This window comes from Tursiops truncatus, chromosome 18 (assembly GCF_011762595.2).
Source record: "Tursiops truncatus isolate mTurTru1 chromosome 18, mTurTru1.mat.Y, whole genome shotgun sequence".
Taxonomy (NCBI): Eukaryota; Metazoa; Chordata; class Mammalia; order Artiodactyla; family Delphinidae; genus Tursiops; species Tursiops truncatus.
The window spans coordinates 63407740-63429597 of NC_047051.1; the positions used below are offsets into that span (position 1 = coordinate 63407740).

Genomic DNA, 21858 nt, shown 5'->3' on the forward strand with positions numbered 1-21858 from the left:
AAGCTAATCTATGAAATAAATTGCCCTCTTTTTAAAAGACAGACCTTTCTTCCTTCCTTGAACAATCAAAGGGCTCACGGTACTAGCACGTTTGTGAAGTGCGGTTTTGGTGGTTCAAGAGAGCAGTCACGGGGACCTCATTTAAAGTTTAATCACAGGCTTCCCTGGTGGTGCAGTGGTTAAGAATCCGCCTGCCAATGCAGGGGACATGGGTTTGATCCCTGGTCCGGGAAGATCCCACATGCCGCAGAGCAACTAAGCCCGTGCGCCATGCGCCACGACTACTAAGCCTGCAACTGTAGAGCCCGCGAGCCACAACTACTGAAGCCCGAGCACCTAGAGCCCGTGCTCCACCACAAGAGAAGCCACCGCAATGAGAAGCCTGCGCACCACAACGAAGAGTAGCCCCCGCTCGCCGCAACTAGAGAAAGCCCGTGCGCAGCAACCAAAACCCAACACAGCCAAAAATAAAATAAATAAAATAAATTTAAAAATAAATAAAGTTCAATCACCTATTTCATAATCAGGGCCTCTCTCTATTGTCACTTCCCTCACCTTCTTCTCTTTAGGAAACTCTTTGAAGGGCATGAGTCTCTCCAAAGACTAGGGGACTACAACGGGATTCTGTGCAGAAGAGGAGTCCCTCATTTCTGAACCCCTGACCAACGCCTGAACTTGGATGACGCTAACCTTTAAACAGAGTCCTCAGACACTCTGTAGGCCTTAAGGGCCGAGGGGGTGCCCACTTAAGTCTGTACTGTCAGTCTAAAAGGATATATTTGGAAATTTCACTTCTTTATTTAGCAGCACTAGATGGAAGAAAATTGTTTTCTATACAAGAATATTTCTCTTTGTTAGGACATGCCCAATATATATTTCAAAATCCGTAAAATTTCAATCAAAACTTGTTGAATGAAAAGGATGATTTACTAAAACATTAACTGATTGAAGCTACACTTTTCTTTAAAGCCAGCAGGCGATTTGTGAACAAGGTCTGTTGTAATATGTCAGTGTGTTTTATGCATGGTGTTCATTTTGGTTTCTACTCATTCTTCTTTCATCCACTTGCCAAATGAGAAAACATTATATTATCTACAAAAGGTAATAAAATGCTCACTGTAGACACATACTGCAAGGGCAGATAAGGGTCAAATTAATGATCATTTCTGATAGATACTACTATTTAAAGTACCCACCTCGAAGCAATGAAGTTAATAAACTAATTGTATAAGTAAGTGTTGTAGAAATGTTTGCATGCAGAACACTTCAGTGTAGAGATTTATGGCAGGATATACAAACTTCATGTAAATATACACTAAAATTATTAGCCTAAGAATATTTTTTTCTGAAGGGACACAACTAAACCTCACTTAATAAGAGGTGGCACAGTACACTCAAAAACACATGCTCTTGTTTAACATAGTATTTTAAATGAAGCATTAGTTTCAAACCTGTTTTTCATCAAGGTTTAAAGTTGATACTTTTTACATGTAACCCTTTGTGCCATATTCAGTAGTAATTTTTTCCTTGTTACTAACATAACACGAGTTCATATTAGGCGTGTAACCCCAAATTGGGCACTCTGAATCAGAGTATTTAATATAGTAAATTGATAATCCCTCGACACATCTGTAAGACTGAAAACTGCAGTCTTACCGGACCTTTTGTATATGCTGCTGGAAGACAAGCCTCTCATTATCTTACAAAGAAATCCTACTCACTAACCTTCAGAGGGTTAAAATGCCCTGGGACCAAGACAAAAAACTGTACAAGTGGTTACAAACATGGGAGGATAAAGCACAATCCTTCCCCTAATCATTTCAGTCCCAAACCAGGAAACTGTCCTCTACTGAAGTTTATGTAGAGTAGCTACTGCTAAATACATATACGTAAAATTGAATGTATGCTTTGCTGCACACCTGAAACTAATGCAACACTGTAAATCAACCATACTTTGATTTAAAAGAAAAAAAAAAAAAAAAGAAGTAGCTACTGCTGCTGTTTCCTCCAGTCCTAAAGCTATGTTCTCATTTCTCATCTGAGGACTCTTCTTAAGGGGAAGCTCATCTCCCTGTTTCCAGGATAAGAGAATCACCTGAAGTCACTTTACATTTTGGTTCCTTTTTTTTTTTTCCCCCCTAAATCCTGTAGCCTCTGAATGAACTGATCATCATCCACATTCAGGAGAAAAGGACATTGTTCTCCAACAAAGGAAAGAGAATTTAAGTCCTGTAAAGTCCTCTTTCAGGGGCTCCAGGGAGCAGTTCCAAGGGATTTAATGAAGACTTCAGTGTCAGAGACAAAGGGCCGACTGCATTAGGCTAGAATCCAGTTGTATTTCTTTACTAGTAACAGCATAGCCACCTCTTCTCTCTTTCAGTTTTGTTCTCAACAAGAAAAAAAGGGAAAGAAAACCAGGTAATCAGCAAGAAGTCTGAGAGACAGCTCTGGTTCACGATCTTCAACCTACTGAAGAAAGCTCAGGGAACAGAAACACCAAACGAGCAGACTGGACTGTATTAAAAAATACCTAGCTGTTGACTTGATTGAGAAAAGAAAACTTTTAAATATAAAAAATGAATCTGTTTAATCATGATAACGATGATGGCTGCTGATCTGTGCCAACCCTTGGGCTGCGATCATAAATATTGAATTTGCACGGAAGCCCTCTTCAACTAAAAACATTTTCTTTGTGCCAAGAGGATAAAGGGCTCTAGGTGTAGAGATCATCCAAAGAGGTTTTGAAGTCCATTTTTCCAGATCCCTTCAGATGAGCAATCTGCTCCCCGAATATAATCTCATCTTGTCCTCTCTAACAAGCCTAACTACTTCATATCACGAGCACAAATGCCATGTACAATTCCGCTACCTGTTCTGTTTAAGGAAATTATTTCGGAAGTGCTTTCATTTTTTGCTTATTCCTGAAACTGTGAACACGGATTGAGGAGTGCCTTATTAAGAATATGGTATTTGTTTTTGAAAGTTCCATCCAGGAGGCGAGGATTGATTGTCTGTGTCACCATTCCCCTGCCTCTGATTCCTATGCAGGTCTTGGTACTATCACATCTCCTCCAATTCTAACCTGTTCACGGTGAGGTCAACAGTAATGGGGATGAGCCTGGGAGAGAGAGATCACCCCAGAAGCCCGCTGCCGCACCCAGGATCACAGAGAGCGGGGAGCCAGGGGAGAGGATGTGGGCCTGGCCCACCACAGCGGAACAACTCAAAGAAGCAGGACTGGGCTCCCTGGGCTCCCTGAATCTGCAGAATCTGCTGGCAGTTTCTAACGTTCCCTAAATTACGGTGTTCAGACATAAGCAACACTTCTTCCTGTGCATTTTAGGAGAAGAGGGATGCAAGCTTTTTGCAGTTAAGGTTTTGAGTATCGTCTCCTGACACATATTACCCCATGACATATAAATGAATAAATGTGTTTCTAAATTGATACTGTCCAAAAGCGGGACATAGCACAAGGAGAAGTATCTTTCAGCTCTATTCTGCACTTGTTAACTTTTGTGATGGTTTTGGGAATCCTTTTTAGTGGGGTGGTAGTAAAAAAAATGGGTAAAATCTCAAACGAAAACATCATTCAGTACAACAAACATATATTGAAATATACATATATATATTTGCAGTCAGACAGTTCTGATTCTACAGCTTATTAGCGATTAGACTCAGGGTAAGTTATTAATCTTCCCAAGACTCAGTTCCCTTACTGTAAAATGGGGATAACGCTGCGGGGCTCCTGTGAGAATCTGGAACGACAGTGAAGCGCCTGGCGTAATGCTAACAATGACCAGGAGCCCAGCCCAACAGGGGGACAGCGAGGGGTGGTGTTTGTCAAACTGCAGGCGCATCCAATGGATCAGGAAGTCCATTGTGTGCCTTGTGACCATCATTGTATCATTTATATTAACTAGAATAGAAGGGATATAATAGAAAATATTAGAGTGCAGAGCACAAGAGAAATAATACTTTTTGAAATTTTTATTCCCCTCTGTGTGTGTGTGTGTGTACATGAAATCATGATACGAAGCAGCTCTACTGTGACTGCAGTCAACAGCATGTTGAAGTCGCCAGCAGAGTGGTTAGCTGCTCAGGGTCTGGAGTTGAGAAACTCCCTAAAATAAATGTGAATACAGACTCTGCCGCTTACTTGATAAGTGGGTTAAGCTCACAGTGCCTCAGTTTTTAAATCTGTCAGATGAGGATAACTAGAAAATTGTGAGGACTAAGTGGGAGATGGTAGAGAAAGAGGCTAAAACGTGTTAAGGATTCCACAAATGTTAGGAATTCTTATGAAAACGTGTGCAACTTGTCAAGGCCTGCAACAAGCACTAGAGCAGCAGAAATGAGAGACACAGGCCCTGTCCTCAAGGAGAGGAAGAAAACAGTCGAGAACGTGGGGAGGACTGAGAAAAAATGCCAGAGGTCTTGGTGGAGGACTGGAAAGTATGAGTGGGGTACAGGGTGGTAGTCAGGAAAGAACCTGGTGGGAGGGAAGCCAGAAATCAAAAGAAACAAGAAAGTAATATTCTTTCCTCTTATTCCTTGGAGAAAACACATTACGTAGGTTTTTCGCAGCTGTGCTTTTCCCCTAAAACTGCTACTGTGTTGATGTTTTTTCTTTTGCTTCACTCTTTAAATGTATATAAATAACGTGGTTTATGTTATAAGCAGTAAATAAATGTAACGAAAATCACCAAGGACCGCAAAAACATAAACAGAAATTAAAGAACAAAAACATTAAACAGAAAAGAACAAAGCCTTTCCATAATGTGTTAAGTCTTATAGAAATAATACCTAAAAGGCCAGTGCCACAGTCCTTAAGAATATTTATAGTTACCATTGACTGAGCGTTCCCAAAACCCAGGTATGGGCCACAAATACTTTCTCATCCAGTCACATCTTCACAACAAATCCATGTGACATTAATTCCTAGACCTAGTTTAAGGGCGAGGACACTGAAACTCGGAAGCCAAGTGACTACATCAAGTCCCCACATTTGTATGAGGCAAAGCAGGAATAAAAATGTGGGTCATGTTGACACTCAGTCTACACTCTTAAACATTCTGTCCCTGGCTGCCTCCCGAATGATTTCCTGGGACCCATTACACAAACACTCTCTCTTTAATCAACTAGCATTGCACCTCAGAGACAAAGGGATATAAAGTGAAAAAAAAAAAGGGTTCTGTGTTTACAATGGTTGGTGATGTTTACCTACATGGACACAAAGCTTAGCACTGTTTTGTAAGCACACTGTCTGGAGTGTACACATAGAGCATACTCAGAAAAGTAGGGTGGAAACCGATGGAACAGAACCAAAACCTGGTGATGTCAAGGTATGTTTATAGTCTCTGCTCAGATGTGCTTCCAAAACATTACCGGCAGAGCCAAGAATCATCTAATGTTATTTCTCTATTTACAGAGTTCTTTGATGCACACAAGCATACAGCTTTTCTTATTAAGAAGCGTTAGAAGTAATGCAGGGCACGTTTCACATTCCTTTCATCCAAGAACATAAAAGCACTTTACAGACATGCTCATTATTTCTGCAAACTAATCGAATTTGGCCCATTTCAGAGATGGGTACAATCAAAATTTAAAAGTTGGGAATCTAAAATCATTTATTTTCTACATTTATCACTAAGCCACCAATCTAATAGCCAGAGGGAATCTTCAAATGCAGGGATTCTACATGCTGAAAATTTCTTTCCATTTTTTCTAAAAGGGAAACCGTTATATACATAATAAATGATATATAATAAAACATATATATCATTATATACATAATTTTTTTTACTTGCAGTAAAATACATATAAAATTTACCACTTTAACCATTTTTCAGTGTACAGTTCAGTGGTATTAAATACCTTCACATTGTTGAAGCCATCACCACCATCCAGCTACAGAACTCCTTTCATCTTGCAAACCTGAAACTCTGTACCCATTAAACCACAGCTCCTCCAATAAAGATGTTAAAAAATAGAATAACAGACAAAAAACCCACAACTCCCCACTCCCCCCACTCTCCTGTCCTGGCAGCTCCTGGCAACCACCATTCTACCTCTTGTCCCCATGAACTGACCACTGTATGTACTTCATGTAAGTAGTATTTGTCCTTTGTGACTAGCTCATTTCACTGAGCATAATGTCATCAAGGTGCTTAGCATGTGTCAGAATCTGCTTTCTTTTTAAGGCCAAATAACGTTCCGTTGTATACATACCACATTTGTTTATCCATCCATCTGTCAGTGGACCATGGGGTGCTTCCACCTCTTTGCTGATGTGAATAATCCTGGTATGAACATGCATGTACAGATATCTGTGTAACATTCCCTTCTCAATTCTTTTGGGTTTATACCATAAATTAGAATTGTTGGATCATATAATAATTCTATGTTTAACTTTTTTCAGGAACCTGCACAGTGTTTTCCAGTCACTGTATCATTCTGCATTCTACCAGCCGTGCACAAGGATTCCCATTTTTCCACATCCTCACCAACACTTATTTTTTTGTTTTTAATTTTCCTTAAACAGCAGCCATCATAAAGGGTGTGAGTGGCATGTCATTGTAATCTAACAGGATTGTCTTCATTTCAAAAGTACTTAGAGTAATTCCAGGTATTTTGGAGGCCAGCGGTAGGTAGCAACACCTGAACTCAGTCATAAGACACGAGTCCACATTCTACTTCCTTTGGGTGCCGTGTTCTATATGCTTCCTACTAACCAGGCATTTCAGAGCTCATCATACCCACATTCCAGGAAGTACATTTGCCTGGCTCTTTAATCGTGTCTCTTCTCTGTGGTTCTCACCTCAAGAAGGTATATGTTTTAGTCAGCTTCCCTTGGTGGCCTGATGATTGTAGAGTATTAAAAAAAACAAAAAACCCAGCCTTGAACCAAGATGGCGGAGTAGAAGGACGTGTTCTCCCTCCCTCTTCCAAGAACACTAGAATCACAACTAGCTGCTGGAGAATCATCGACAGGAAGACACTGGAACTCACCAAAAAAGTACCCCACATCCAAAGACAAAGGAGAAGCCACAATGAGAAAGTAGGAAGGGCACAATCACAGGAAAATCAAATCCCATAACTGCTGGGTGGGTGATTCACAGACTGGAGATCACTTATACCCCAGAAATCCACCCACTGGAGTGAAGGTTGGTTCTGAGCCCCACGTCAGGCTTCCCAACCTGGGGGTCCGGCAACAGGAGGAGGAATTCCTAGAGAATCAGACTTTGAAGCCTAGTGGGGTTTGACTGCAGGACTTTGACAGGACTGGGGGAAACAGAGACTCCACTCTTGGAGGGCACACACGAAGTAGTGTGTGCATCGGGACCCGGGAAAGGAGCAGTGACCCCACAGGAGACTGAACCAGACCTACCTGCTAGCGATGGAGGGTCTCTTGCAGAGGCAGGGGGTGGCTGTGGCTCACCGTGGGGACAAGGACACTGGCAGCAGAAGTTCTGGGAAGTACTCCTTGGCACGAGCCTTCCCAGAGTCTGTCATTAGCCCCACCAAAGAGCCCAAGGAGGCTCCAGTGTTGGGTTGCCTCAGGCCAAACAACCAACAGGGAGGGTACCCAGCCCCACCCATCAGCAGTCAAACGGATTAAAGATTTACTGAGCTCTGCCCACCCGAGCAACGGTCAACTCTACTCACCACCAGTCCCTCCCATCAGGAAACTTGCACAAGACTCTTAGATAGCCTCATCCACCAGACGGCAGACAGCAGAAGCAAGAAGAACTACAATCCTGCAGCCTGTGGAATGAAAACCACATTCACAGAAATACAGACAATATAAAAAGGCAGAGGGCTATGTACCAGATGAAGGAACAAGATAAAACCCCAGAAAACCAACTAAATGAAGTGGAGATAGGCAACCTTCCAGAAAAAGAATTCAGAATAATGATAGTGAAGATGATCCAGGACCTCGGAAAAAGAATGAAGGCAAAGATCGAGAAGATGCAAGAAATGTTTAACAAAGACTTAGAAGAATTAAAGAACAAACAAACAGAGATGAACAAAACAATAACTGAAATGAAAACTACACTAGAAGGAATCAATAGCAGAATAACTGAGGCAGAAGAACGGATAAGTGACTTCGAAGATAGAATGGTGGAACTCACTGCTGTGGAAGAGACTAAAGAAAAAAGAATGAAAAGAAATGAAGACAGCCTAAGAGACCTCTGGGAAAACATTAAACGCAACAACATTCACATTATAGGGGTCCCAGAAGGAGAAGAGAGAGAGAAAGGACCTGAGAAAATATTTGAAGAGATTATAGTCGAAAACTTCCCTAACATGGGCAAGGAAATAGCCACTCAAGTCCAGGAAGCACAGAGAGTCCCATACAGGATAAAGCCAAGGAGAAACACACTGAGACACATAGTAATCAAATTGGGAAAAATCAAAGACAAAGAAAAATTATTTAAGGTGGCAAGGGAAAAACAACAAATAACATACAAGGGAGCTCCCATAAGGGTAACAGCTGATTTCTCAGCAGAAACTCTACAAGCCAGAAGGGAGTGGCATGATATACTTTAAGTGATGACAGGGAAGAACCTACAACCAAGATTACTCTACCCGGCAAGGATCCCATTCAGATTTGATGGAGAAATCAAAAGCTTTACAGACAAGCAAAAGCGAAGAGAATTTAGCACCACCAAACCAGCTCTACAACAAATGCTAAAGGAACTTCTCTAAGTGGGAAACACAAGAGAAGAAACGGCCCTACAAAAACAAACCCAAAACAATTAAGAAAATGGTCATAGGAACATACATATCTATAATTACCTTAAACGAGAAGGGATTAAATTTTCCAACCAAAAGACACAGGTTTGCTGAATGGATACAAAAACAAGACCCATATATATGTTGTCTACAAGAGACCCACTTCAAACTTAGGGACACATACAGATTGGAAGTGAGGGGATGGAAAAAGATATTCCATGCAAATGGAAATCAAAAGAAAGCTGCAGGAGCAATAGTCATATCAGATAGAATAGACTTTAAAATAAAGAATGTTACAAGAGACAAGGAAGGACACTACATAATGATCAAGGGATCAATTCGAGAAGAAGATATAACAATTATAAATATATATGCACCCAACATAGGAGCACCTCAATATATAAGGCAACTGCTAACAGCTATAAAAGAGGAAATCGACAGTAACACAATAATAGCAGGGGACTTTAACACCTCACTTACACCAATGGACAGATCATCCAAAATGAAAATAAATAAGGAAACAGAAGCTTTAAATGACACAATAGACCAGACAGATTTAATTGATATTTATAGGACATTCCATCCAAACACAGCAGGTTACACTTTCTTCTCAAGTGCGAACAGAACATTCTCTAGGATAGATCACATCTTGGGTCACAAATCAAGCCTCAGTAAATTTAAGAAAATTGAAATCATATCAAGCATCTTTTCTGACCACAACGCTATGAGATTAGAAATGAATTACAAGGAAAAAACGTAAAAAACACAAACATGTGGAGGCTAAACAATACGTTACTAAATAACCAAGATATCACTGAAGAAATCAAAGAGGAAATTAAAAAATATCTAGAGACAAATGACAATGAAAACACGACAATCCAAAACCTATGGGATGCTGCAAAAGCAGTTCTAAGAGGGAAGTTTATAGCGATACAAGCCCACCTCAAGAAACAAGAAAAATCTCAAACAACCTAACCTTACACCTAAAGGAACTAGAGTTAGAAGAAAAAATAAAACCCAAAGTTACCAGAAGGAAAGAATTCATAAAGATCAGAGCAGAAATAAATGCAACAGAAAAAAAGAAAACAAGAGCAAAGATCAATAAAACTAAAAGCTGGGGGCTTCCCTGGTGGCGCAGTGGTTGAGAATCTGCCTGCCAATGCAGGGGACATGAGTTCAAGACCTGGTCTGGGAAGATCCCACATGCTGTGGAGCAAGCAACTAGGTCCGTGAGCCACAACTACTGAGCCCGTGTGTCTGGAGCCTGTGCTCTGCAACAAGAGAGGCAGCAATAGTGAAAGGCCTGTGCACCATGATGAAGAGTGGTCCCCGCTTGCCACAACTAGAGAAAGCCCTCATACAGAAAACGAAGACCCAACACGGCCAAAAAAACAAAAAACTAAAAGCTGGTTCTTTGAGAAGATAAACAAAACTGATAAACCACTACCCAGATGCATTAAGAAAAAGAGGGAGAGGACTCAAATCAATAAAATTAGAAATGAAAAAAGAGAAGTAACGACAGACACCGCAGAAATACAAAGCATCCTAAGAGACTACTACAAGCAACTGTATGCCAATAAAATGGACAACCTGGAAGAAATGGACAAATTCTTAGAAAGGTATAACCTTCCAAGACTGCACCAGGAAGAAACAGAAAATATGAACAGACCAATCACAAGTAATGAAATTGAAACTGTGATTAAAAATCTTCCAACAAACAAAAGTCCAGGACCAGATGGCTTCCCAGGTGAATTCTGTCAACCATTTAGAGAAGAGCTAACACCCATCCTTCTCCAACTCTTCCAAAAAATTGCAGAGGAAGGAACATTCCCGAACTGATTCTATGAGGCCACCATCACCCTGATACCAAAATGAGACAAAGATATTACAAAAAAAGAAAATTACAGACCAATATCACTGATCAATATAGATGCAAAAATCCTCAATAAAATACTAGCAAACAGAATCCAACAACACATTAAAAGGATCATACACCATGATCAAGTGGGATTTATCCCAGGGATGCAAGGATTCTTCAATATACACAAATCAATCAATGTGATACACCATATTAACAAATTGAAGAATGAAAACCATATGATTATCTCAATAGATGCAGAAAAAGCTTTGGACAAAATTCAACACCCATTTATGTTAAAAACTCTCCAGAAAGTGGGCATAGAGGGAACCTACCTCAACATAATAAAGGCCATCTACGACAAGCCCACAGCAAACATCATTCTCAATGGTGAAAAACTGAAAGCATTTCCTCTAAGAAAGAAGACAAGGATGTCCACTCTCGCCACTATTATTCAACGTAGTCTTGGAAGTCCTGCCACAGCAATCAGAGAAGAAAAAGAAAGAAAAGGAATACAAATCGCGGGCTTCCCTGGTGGCGCAGTGGTTGAGAGTCCGCCTGCTGGTGCAGGGGACATGGGTTTGTGCCCCGGTCTGGGAAGATCCCACATGCCGCGGAGCAGCTGGGCCCGTGAGCCGTGGCTGCTGAGCCTGCGCGTCTGGAGCCTGTGCTCTGCAACGGGAGAGGCCACAACAGTGAGAGGCCCGCATACCACCAAAAAAAAAAAAAAGAATACAAATTGGAAAAGAAGAAGTAAAACGGTCACTGTTTGCAGATAACATGATAGTATACACAGAGAATCCTAAAGATGCCACCAGAAAACTACTAGAGGTAATCAATGAATTTGGTAAAGTTGTAGGATATAAAATTAATGCACAGAAATCTCTTGCATTCCTATACACTAATAATGAAAAATCTAATGCCATTATTCAGTGGCATTTACCACTGCCACAGAAAGAATAAAATACCTAGGAATAAACCTACCTAGGGAGACAAAAGACCTGCATGCAGAAAACTATAAGACACTGAAGAAAGAAATTAAAGATGATACCAACAGATGGAGAGATATAACATGTTCTTGGATTGGAAGAATCAATATTGTGAAAATGACTGTACTACCCAAAGCAATCTACAGATTCAGTGCAATCCCTATCAAATTACCAATGGCATTTTTTATAGAACTAGAACAAATAATCTTAAAATTTGTATGGATACACAAAAGACCCTAATTAGCCAAAGCAGTCTTGAGGGAAACAAATGGAGCTGGAGGAATCAGACTCCCTCACTTCGGACTATACTACAAAGCTACAGTAATCAAGACAATATGGTACTGGCACAAAAACAGAAACATAGATCAATGGAACAAGACAGAAAGCCCAGAGATAAATGCATGCACCTACGGTCAACTAATCTATGACAAAGGAGGCAAGGTTATACAATGGAGAAAACACAGCCTCTTCAATAAGTGGTGCAGGGAAAACTGGACAGCTACATGCAAAAGAATGAAATTAGAACACTCCCTAACACCATACAGAAAAATAAACTCAAAATGGATTTGAGACCTAAAAAGACCAGACACTATAAAACTCTTAGAGGAAAACATAGGAAGAAAACCCTTTGACATAAATCACAGCAAGATCTTTTTTGATCCACCTCCTAGAGTAAAGGAAATAAAAACAAAAATAAACACATGGGACCTAATGAAACTTCAAAACTTTTGCACGGCAAAGGAAACCATAAACAAGACGAAAAGACAACCCTCAGAATGGGAAAAATATTTGCAAATGAATCAACGGACAAAGGATTAATTTCCAAAATATATAAACAGCTCATGCAGCTCAATATTAAAAAAACAACCCAATCCAAAAATGGGCAGAAGACTTAAATAGACATTTCTCCAAAGAAGACATACAGATGGCCAAGAAGCACATGAAAACCTGCTCAACATCACTAATTATTAGAGAAATGCAAATTAAAACTACAATGTGGTAACACCTCACACCAGTTAGAATGGGCATCATCGGAAAATCTACAAACAACAAATGCTGGAGAGGGTTTGGAGAAAAAGGAACCCTGTTGCACTGTTGTGTAAATTGAAACAGCCACTATGGAGAACAGTATGGAGGTTCCTTAAAAAACTAAACATAGAATTACCATATGACTCAGCAATCCCACTCCTGGGCATATACCCAGAGAAAACCATAATCCAAAATGACATATGCAGTCCAATGTTCATTGCAGCACTATTTACAATAGCCAGGACATGGAAGCAACCTAAATGCCCATCGACGGACGAATGGATAAAGAAGATGTGGTACATATATACAATGGAATATTACTCAGCCATAAAAAGGAACGAAATTGGGTTATTTGTGGAGACGTGGATGGATCTATCGTATATTAACGCATATATGTGGAACCTAGAAAAATGGTACAGATGAACCAGTTTGCAAGGCAGAAATTGAGACACAGATGTAGAGAACAAACATGTAGAGAACAAACCAAGGGGGGAAAGCGGCAGGGGGTGGGCGTGGTGGTGGGATGAATTGGGCGACTGGGATTGCCGTATATACACTGATGTATATAAAACTGATGACTAATAAGAACCTGCTGTATAAAAAAATAAATAAAATTCAAAAATTGAAGGAAAAGACAAACAAAAAAAACCCAAAGTAAAAAAAAAAAACAAAAAAACTCAGCAAGTTTATCAAAGCAGAAAGCAGGATAGAAGATGAAGGCACAGGGCCTATGTTGCCCTTGGGTGTATATCTGGAGGATAGTAATTGCTCAATAAAAGTTCTCTGAATTATTTTGTGTGGATGAAACATAAGGAATGACAGGAGCTTCTATTGTGCAAATAATCAAACACTCCCTGAAAACCATACTTATTTAAGAAGTCAAAAAAAAAGAAAACAGAATCAGAGCCCAATTCAATGCTCCACCATCACAGAAACCACGTATAGGGTCTACAGGAAGCACTCCACACACACTGACCTATTTAGTCCTCACAACAGTTCGATGAGTTGTTCCTGTTAGCTGCCTCGAAAGAGGGAGAAAACCAAGGTGCACAGAGATGGAATTCCATGTCCCGTGTTCTTCCTCACTATTCCTTACTGCCTGCCTAATTAAAGTCACTTACTTATGGCTGAATTATAAAAGTCTCTCTAAAGCATATATACATGCTGTAATTCTCAAAGCCCCCCAGTTTCCCAGAAAGTACTCCAGGGAGATAATCACCTTTGAAAAGGTAGCTTATTTCCTATAGCATGATTCCATCATTAAGACACTTAAAATTCATGTTTCCCTACACAAACCGCTCACATGCTAAACAAACCACTTATTTTTCTTCAGAATTATGTGGTTATCAGTGGATAAAATTGTGGTACCTGAGAAAGTCTGAATCCAGAAATCTATCTGGGTAAGTTATTAAATCACAGGCACTCAAAAACAAACAAACCAACAAACCAAACCAGGTATCTGATGAAAATATCTGTTGAAAATCCCTGAAGTAAAAAATATGCTCTGTTGGGGGAAAAAGGATCAACCCTTTCAACCAATTTTTTAGAAACAATCAAATTGAAAGACATTAAACTTAGGTGCCATATTAAAAGAATATGTGTCAATGCTCTGAAGTGCATACCTGAGGTATGATTGACATTTTCTTCCTTAAATCGTGAAGTCCAATTTCGGTTGTCAAGATCTTATCAATCCAAATTTTACCTTCAGGTTCTGACAGTCTAAAAAGGGCAGCGACGAGGGAACTTTTTCCAGCTCCTGTTCTTCCCACAATGCCAACCTGTAAAGAGATACAGGAGGGATTAAGAATTCACAATATGCAACAAACCTAGGAAAACCCTTGGTTGTTGAAGATGAATTTTAAAAATTCTGTACAGAGTGTAGTCTGTAAGTTTCTCAACTGTGGCACTGTTGAAATTTTGGGAAAGATAATTCTTCGTTGGGGAACGGGGGATGTCCTGTGTATTCTAGGATATTTAGCGGTACCCCTGGATTCTGCCCACTAGATACCAGGAGCACCCCCGAGATTGCGGCAACCAAAAATGTCAGACACTGACAAATGTCCCCGGTTAAGACCCCCTGGTCAAGGAAGAGTTAAAAATAACAGAATCAGTCTACTGGCAGTGAAACAACAGCAGTTTCCCATGTGTTCAATTAGCAGTCAGCTTTTAAATGAGTTGTATTCCTAGTGTCTGGCTATTCTGAACATTGAGAATTATGTGAGTAATTTTACAGAGATGTCAACAAGTCAAGTAAGAAGGATTATACACAAACAAGAATTCAGGATCCCAGATTCTATCATTTAAGAGGAAGTACTCTTTGGCAGACAAACAAAATCACTTCCTGATAAGAAATACCTTAATAACGCTCTATCTTGAAAGGAAACACCTTAAAATTGTAAAATGCAGGTCTCAGTGTCTTAAAAGGCAGTACCCAGTAGGCAAAGTACACATAATGAGATCAACAACAACACAAATAACATTTGCTATTTATATGGGACCTTTCATCTGAGCACTTCAAAAGGCATTTTACAAACCAATTAATACTTCTAATTAAACCTTGGAAAGATACATGTCATGTATCGGTCAAGTTATTAAAATCAAAGCAGAGAGAAATTAAGTGCATTAACAATAAGATCAAAGAATCAATATAATGCAGGTAAAATGCTGGTCAGGAATGAAACTGTATTGTAAAAACTGGATTTTAGCTGCCTGAATTCAAACATGTATGCAGAAACTGGCCTTTTTTTACCAATGAGCTTCCCAACTACAAATTCCCTGGTGGGAGCTTCCCAAGAGGTGATTTCATCTCTATTTATAAATCTAAATACAGATGGGGGCCTAAGATATGCTTTCAATCATTTGTAAATTAATTCAGTAAATTTTAAAAACTCATGGCTTTAAAGAGAGAAGAACTAAACCCCTCTGAGCACTGATTATACAACGGTAACTTGACATATTTTCTCATTAAATACCTCCAAAGTTTCGAATCTTAGTCTGTAAAAACAATAATCAAATTTCAAAAAATAATTTATCTTTATAGAGATTAACTAAAAGAAAAGTGGCTTTAGTTGATTTCCATTTGTAGCCATTTTGTATGATATGGTAAATCCTAATTTATATAATATAGATGGGACACTTTCTGCATATAAGCAGGTCCTAGGGGTATATATACATATGGGTCATTTGTTCTGTGTACATGCAGGTTTTGAACACACTATGGATTTGGTTCCAGACCACCACAAAAATGGGAACATCGCAAAATAAAGCAAGTCATGCGAATATTTTTCTTCCTCTGTGCATGCAAAAGTTATGTTTACACTATACTGTAGCATACTAAATGTACAACAGAATTATGTCTAAAGAAGAATGTACATACTTAATGTCAAATACTTTACTGCTAAAAAAGGCTAACCATCATCTGGGCCTTCACTGGGTTGTAGTAAGCTTAAGAACACTGATCACAGCTCACCATAACAAATATAATTATAATGAAAAGGTTTAAAATATTGCAAGAATTACCAAACTGTGACAAAGAGACACGAAGTGAGCAAATGTTGTAGGAAAAATGGTGCTGATGGACATGCTCAATGCAGGGCTGCAACAAATGTTCAACTTGTTATTTAAAGAAAAAAAAAACACACACTCAAAAAAACCCCAAAGAAACAGCGGTATGCCTGTGTTTCTGGGTGTTCTCATATGTAAATCAGCACACATCAGAACAAAGGTGAGAACTGTGTCTGTGAGAATGTGTGTATATTCCTATGCTACTAGCTGTACTGAAACTGATCCATTATGCAAACTGGAACATTTGTAAACTCCTGGTAAACGGCGGAGATAGGCAGTGGCACCGAAGGCTGCTTACGGCCACAGGAATGGAAGTACAACACTCCAGTGAGCAGAGTAAGAAAAAAGCAACTCAAAGAAAACCCAGCTTAGGCTACTGCTACCATTTAGTTATCAAAACTATAACCTGAAAGTCTTTTCCAGGTCACCAAAGGGTTTTACCAATTGCCTGAGGAGAGTCTCACCATTACCAGTTAAGTTTACATTCCTAAAGGCAAAGACACTTGGAGAAAATCTTTACTGGGAGGTCTCCCTCAAAAGCAATGCTGAATCAGTAGGTCTGGGTGGGCCTGAGATTCTGCATTTCTAAGATGCTCCAGGCGATGCAGGTGCTGCTGGCCCAGGCACCACAGTCTGAGTCACAAGGAATTAGGAAGCCTGCAGGGGAAGTGGGACAATCTGCGAGTGAGGGGAGGGGTTGCCGAGGAAATATTATGTAAAAGAGGAGAAAATGTAGCAAACTGATATTTTTGCACATTATAGCAAGGTCTAGTGAGCATCTGTAAGGATGTATTATTCAAGTAATACTCTGAGCAAGAAAAAAAAAATAACAAACCAAAATCAATCCACCTCTAGAGCTGGAAAAGGCTTGAAAATGGCCCAGTACTCTCTAAAATGATCAAATCAACCACAAAATCATCTAAATGAAAAATGCAGCCAGTGTTCAGAATCTAACCAGGAAGCCTAGGGTGCTATTTACCTCATTTTGGACCTTTATTTTTACTTGCTATTTCTTCCATGAATTAGAAACCTGCATAGTGCCTATTTATTTTTCCCATTTACTCGAACTTCCAGAAATGGGGACAGCAGAGGAAGGATGGAAAGAGGATAAAGCTCCACTTCTGCTGGCCCGGTTCACTCCCACAGCCTCCCCTGCAGCAGCCTCTCTCAATCAAATCCAACACCAAAGGGGTGTCCCAGAGCAACAGGGGCGGGGGCAGGTGTGCAGGAGAGGAAACCTGGGATGTACACAGACGGAGTGAAATGGCTTCATGACTATTCTACCCAGGTATAATCTCCAAACACAGAAATGGAGCTAACGGTGATACTGTGAATGGATCAAGACATAAATAAAAAGTCACGTTACTACAGTTATTAATTCAGTCTCCAGATTCAACTTTCCCACAAACATTTTCAAGCTCAGCTGATACTATGACTTGGGGATTTTAAGATAGAAGAATACACATATGTTATGTTCCTAAGTTCTACTGCAGAGTTTCTTAGATAAATTTCCCCAAAAGCCAGAAAATATGAATTAAGACATGTGCAAATTAACAGCATTATGTATCAGACAGGAAATATGATGGACACACTGTCGGTGAGTAAGCAAACATCGCCTACAGAGTTCTCAGGGACAGGATTGCATCAAGAGCTTCAGTGAATGTTTTCTAGACACAGCAATCCTCACCTCCTTCCCAAGCTATGGTGAAACTGGAAATAATTAGAAGCCAGCTTTTGCTGTGTGACTAACTGAAGCTGCTCCCTGGGTATCATTTGGGCATTAAGTTGAATATTCTTTCCCATCACAAGGGTATCATTCATTAAATTATGGCTATAGTCCGCTAGATGGGTCTGTGGTAGAAAGAGTTTTAAAGAGCAGTTCTTAAAGTATTTAACACTCTAGGTAATCAGTCGTTTACGCAGTTGTCTCGTGTGTGTATTCTGGTTACTGGTTGCTCACACCTGTACATGTTGCTCACTCACTCTCCCAGCCAGCAGCTCCTCAGCACCCTATCTGTGCCCTGTAGAGTGCCAATTCTGGGGGAACAAGAGATGAAAACAGGATGCTCTCCGATCTTAAGGAGCCTCAGGGTTCGGTGAGATACAGACCCACCGATACAAAGCATGCCACAGATGCCACCAGTTAACTGTGGTCAAATACAGGTAACATAAACTTTACCAACTGAACCATGTTTAAGTGGACAGTTTAGTGGTAAGTACATTCATATTCTTGTCCCACCAGAATATTTTCTCCCTTGTAACAAAGAAACTCTGTACCCTTTAAACAACAACACCCAATTCCCCTTACCCAGTCTCTGGTGACCACCATCCTACTTCCTGCCTTCATGGATTTGACTACTCTAGGAACCTCATATAAGTGGAATCATACAGTATTTGTTCCCTTTATGTCTGACTTGTTTCATTTAACCTGATGTCCTCAAGGTTTATCCATAGACTGGAATTTTACTCCTTTCTAAGGCTGAATAATATTTCATTGTTAGGGGTATAGCACATTTGTTTACCTATTCATCTGTTACTTTCATTATGTAAAAGACTCTGAGGAAGAATAGAGGGTCTCAGAGAAGCAGACGAATGAGACTTGACTCAGAAAACGAGGTGACTTTCACCAGCCACATGACGGAAGGGAAGGGTCTCTGAGGTCGAGGGGCAGCGTGCGCACTGGAAGCAGGGAGGACGTGATACACTGGGAGAACCTACACACGACCCGAGTGCAGGGGGTGTATGTACATCAGGACTTGAAGCTGGAGGGGCAGGTGCGGGGAGCTTCCTGCCACCATGTCTGTTCTCATTTAGCCTCTTTTTCAAGAGCTTGCCCTGGTCCCGCCCGAGGGACTGATCTAATCAGCGTGCACACAGCAACAGAAAAAGAGGCAAATGGCTAAAACAAACCTTTTCTCTCGATTTAATGAGTGCTGTCAGGTGCTTCAATACCAGAGGCCCATCTAAGCTGTACGAGAAGTTCACATTGTCAAAGACGACCACTCCTTCCTGGGGCCAGGACGGTGGTGGGCGTTTCTGGTACTCCCAGGGTGCTTCTTTTTCCAGATCTGTATATTCAATCACCCTTTCTACTGAAATCATCTGAAAGATATGACATCACATGAGTTAGGAACGGAGGGTCTTGTTTATGGATGTTCAAAGACTGTGAATGAGATGCTCTGCATTTATATCATTATATCTGCTTTTCTATAATGAAGAATATCTCAGGTCTTAACACCCCCAAAAGACAGAAGTAGTAGTTTGATGAGGATACTGATGATTTGTAAACTTGTTCATTGTCTTGTAACACTTTTATTACGGCTACTTTCTTCAACATTATATTAAAACGAAAAGAACTAGAGAAATGAATACTATGATTTCACTGATCTAATTTTTGCATATGAATTTTAAAAAAGAGAGAATTTTGTCAATGAAAAGAATATGTATGGACGCCCACCAGTAGCATTTTGCTACAGAAGGGTCATCTGTTATAGATGAATAGAAATGCATAGTCAGTACACCTCATTTTAATAATTAGTTACTTTCTTCTCTGTTAGAGAGCGAAATAGAAAAGTTTCATTTTCATCATTTTTCTCCCTTTAGGAAAAATTGAAAATATTCGAAACAGCAGAGAATTTACATATTGACTAAGGCCTTCTCAACAACCATAACTTGATAGTACATTCAGAGAGAAGGGGCACCAACAGATTCAGGTGTTCAACACATACAAGGAAAAATTCTCAAATGGGGAGGGTGGGCAGTAATTAAATTAAACGAATTAAACAAATAAACCTCAAAATACTAAATTCTCCTTTCACCAGGAATGAGGAATTACCCTAGCTTATATCTTCTCCAGGATTTCAGAACCTCCCTCCTACAGAGACATTTATTATATTTGAAGACAGCTTGTGATGAATATAAAACCTGCTGACATGGCATACATAAGACTGAGAAAAAGATGTATATATTTTATTTTAAATAAATTGTAAACAGATGGAGGAAGGATCTAACAAACCCTGTTCGCTATGATGTAAAAAAAAAAAAAAAAGAAAAGTTTTAAGATTTTTTTTTTTTTTACATAAGAATTGCCTTTATGTGATGTAACGACAAGGAGACCTGAATAGGCTAAAAGGTAAATGTTACCATATTTTCAACTTCGGCACTTTGCCTTACGCACCACTGGAACATCCCCATGAGCGTGAGGGCGTAGGACAGCGCCAGGCCAACCTGGCCGGCATCCAAAGCTAAATGAGGAAGAAGAAGGGGAATAACTTAGTTCCAGTCTGAACCCTGAGTTGGGATCCTACTGTCTCTGTACCAAGACTTCTTTATAATATTTAAAACACTTGCACATAACAACAGCATTACTTATATTTTTACTACCTGTTGATTGAGACCATGATACAACGAAAAGAAAAAAGAAAAAACAAAGAAAAAAAACTATGAACTCAGAAAACTATTAAATAAGTTTATTAATCCCGACAGGATTGACATACACTTGACAGTATTATACAGGCGAGGAATCATGTCATCATTCAGGCTTTCGTCATTATGGTTTCAAGGACCATTATGTAATTTCACTTTGTATGCCCAACGCAGCCACAACTGGAAACCACGAAAAACAAGTCAATAGGTTCTGAGAGCCAGTACTTTTAAATCTAAAATACTGCTCTCATTGTTCCATCATTAAACACTATGATTCAGTGTTGTTACTATGGAATAGTTAGGGATGGTGAATTCACGCCACACACACCATTACCTGCTCATCTGGTACCCACACAGCAGAGGAAACTGTTCTTTCCTACAGAGAATATTTCTCACCTCAGTACACCAGGAAGCTACAACCAAGAGATCCAAGGAGCCTGAATGCCATAGGCTTGACAAAAAGCTTAACAGCACACTTGGTTCTCTCCTCCTAACACTAAGACGCTATCAGGAATGTTCAGAAGGTCAGTTGCTAGAGTTGTATGGACTTCAACCCATTTAAGAAATATAAAAGGATCAAAGCCCTCATCAAGACATCTCATTAGGGCTTCCCTGGTGGCGCAGTGGTTGAGAGTCCGCCTGCCGATGCAGTGGACACGGGTTCGTGCCCCGGTCCGGGAAGATCCCACATGCCGTGGAGCGGCTGGGCCCGTGAGCCAGGGCCGCTGAGCCTGCGCGTCCGAAGCCTGTGCTCCGCAACGGGAGAGGCCACAACAGTGAGAGACCCGCGTACCGCACACACACAAAAAAGACATCTCATTAAAGGCCTCATCAAGACCCAAATGACTCCTCTACAAGGGCCACACTGGAAAACCACATGCTGCAAACACTTTAATACAATTCATTAGAACCAAATGGTCTATGGGATTAGACAATGAGCCAAGAGTTTAAATTAATAACTGCAAACGAAGCTATAAATTGTAATCATAATACAAATAGTTATTCACATCTGTACTTACTTTTTGCCAGAATCAGGGACCCAAAGGCAACAACAATGACAAAGATGGCACAGATGGCATCCAGACGCACAGCGAACCATCGGGACGTAGTCAGAAACAAGAACCAAGCCTCTGGATTTGTGAAGTATAAGAAGCATAATGAATAAGCAGAAGTATCATGGAGGCTGCTTCTAATGAGGGAGAGCACTTTGCGCAGTTGAGCTACAACAGATTTTTACGCAAGGTAGGACAGCAAAGT

The 21858-nt window shown here is 40.1% G+C and overlaps 1 protein-coding gene across 6 annotated transcripts in view; it reads right to left on the reverse strand.

Moving 5' to 3' along the window:
* Positions 1–21858, reverse strand: part of ABCC4 (ATP binding cassette subfamily C member 4 (PEL blood group)) — a 218152-nt gene that overhangs the window by 28325 nt on the left and 167969 nt on the right. For all 6 annotated transcript variants that reach the window (XM_073795355.1, XM_073795354.1, XM_033843477.2 and 3 more), the window contains 4 exons: positions 21621–21731; positions 20320–20420; positions 19087–19278; positions 14235–14390 (listed from right to left, as the gene is read on the reverse strand). In XM_073795355.1, coding sequence (XP_073651456.1) covers positions 14235–14390; positions 19087–19278; positions 20320–20420; positions 21621–21731 — 560 coding nt within the window. The remainder of the gene's footprint in view (positions 1–14234; positions 14391–19086; positions 19279–20319; positions 20421–21620; positions 21732–21858) is intronic.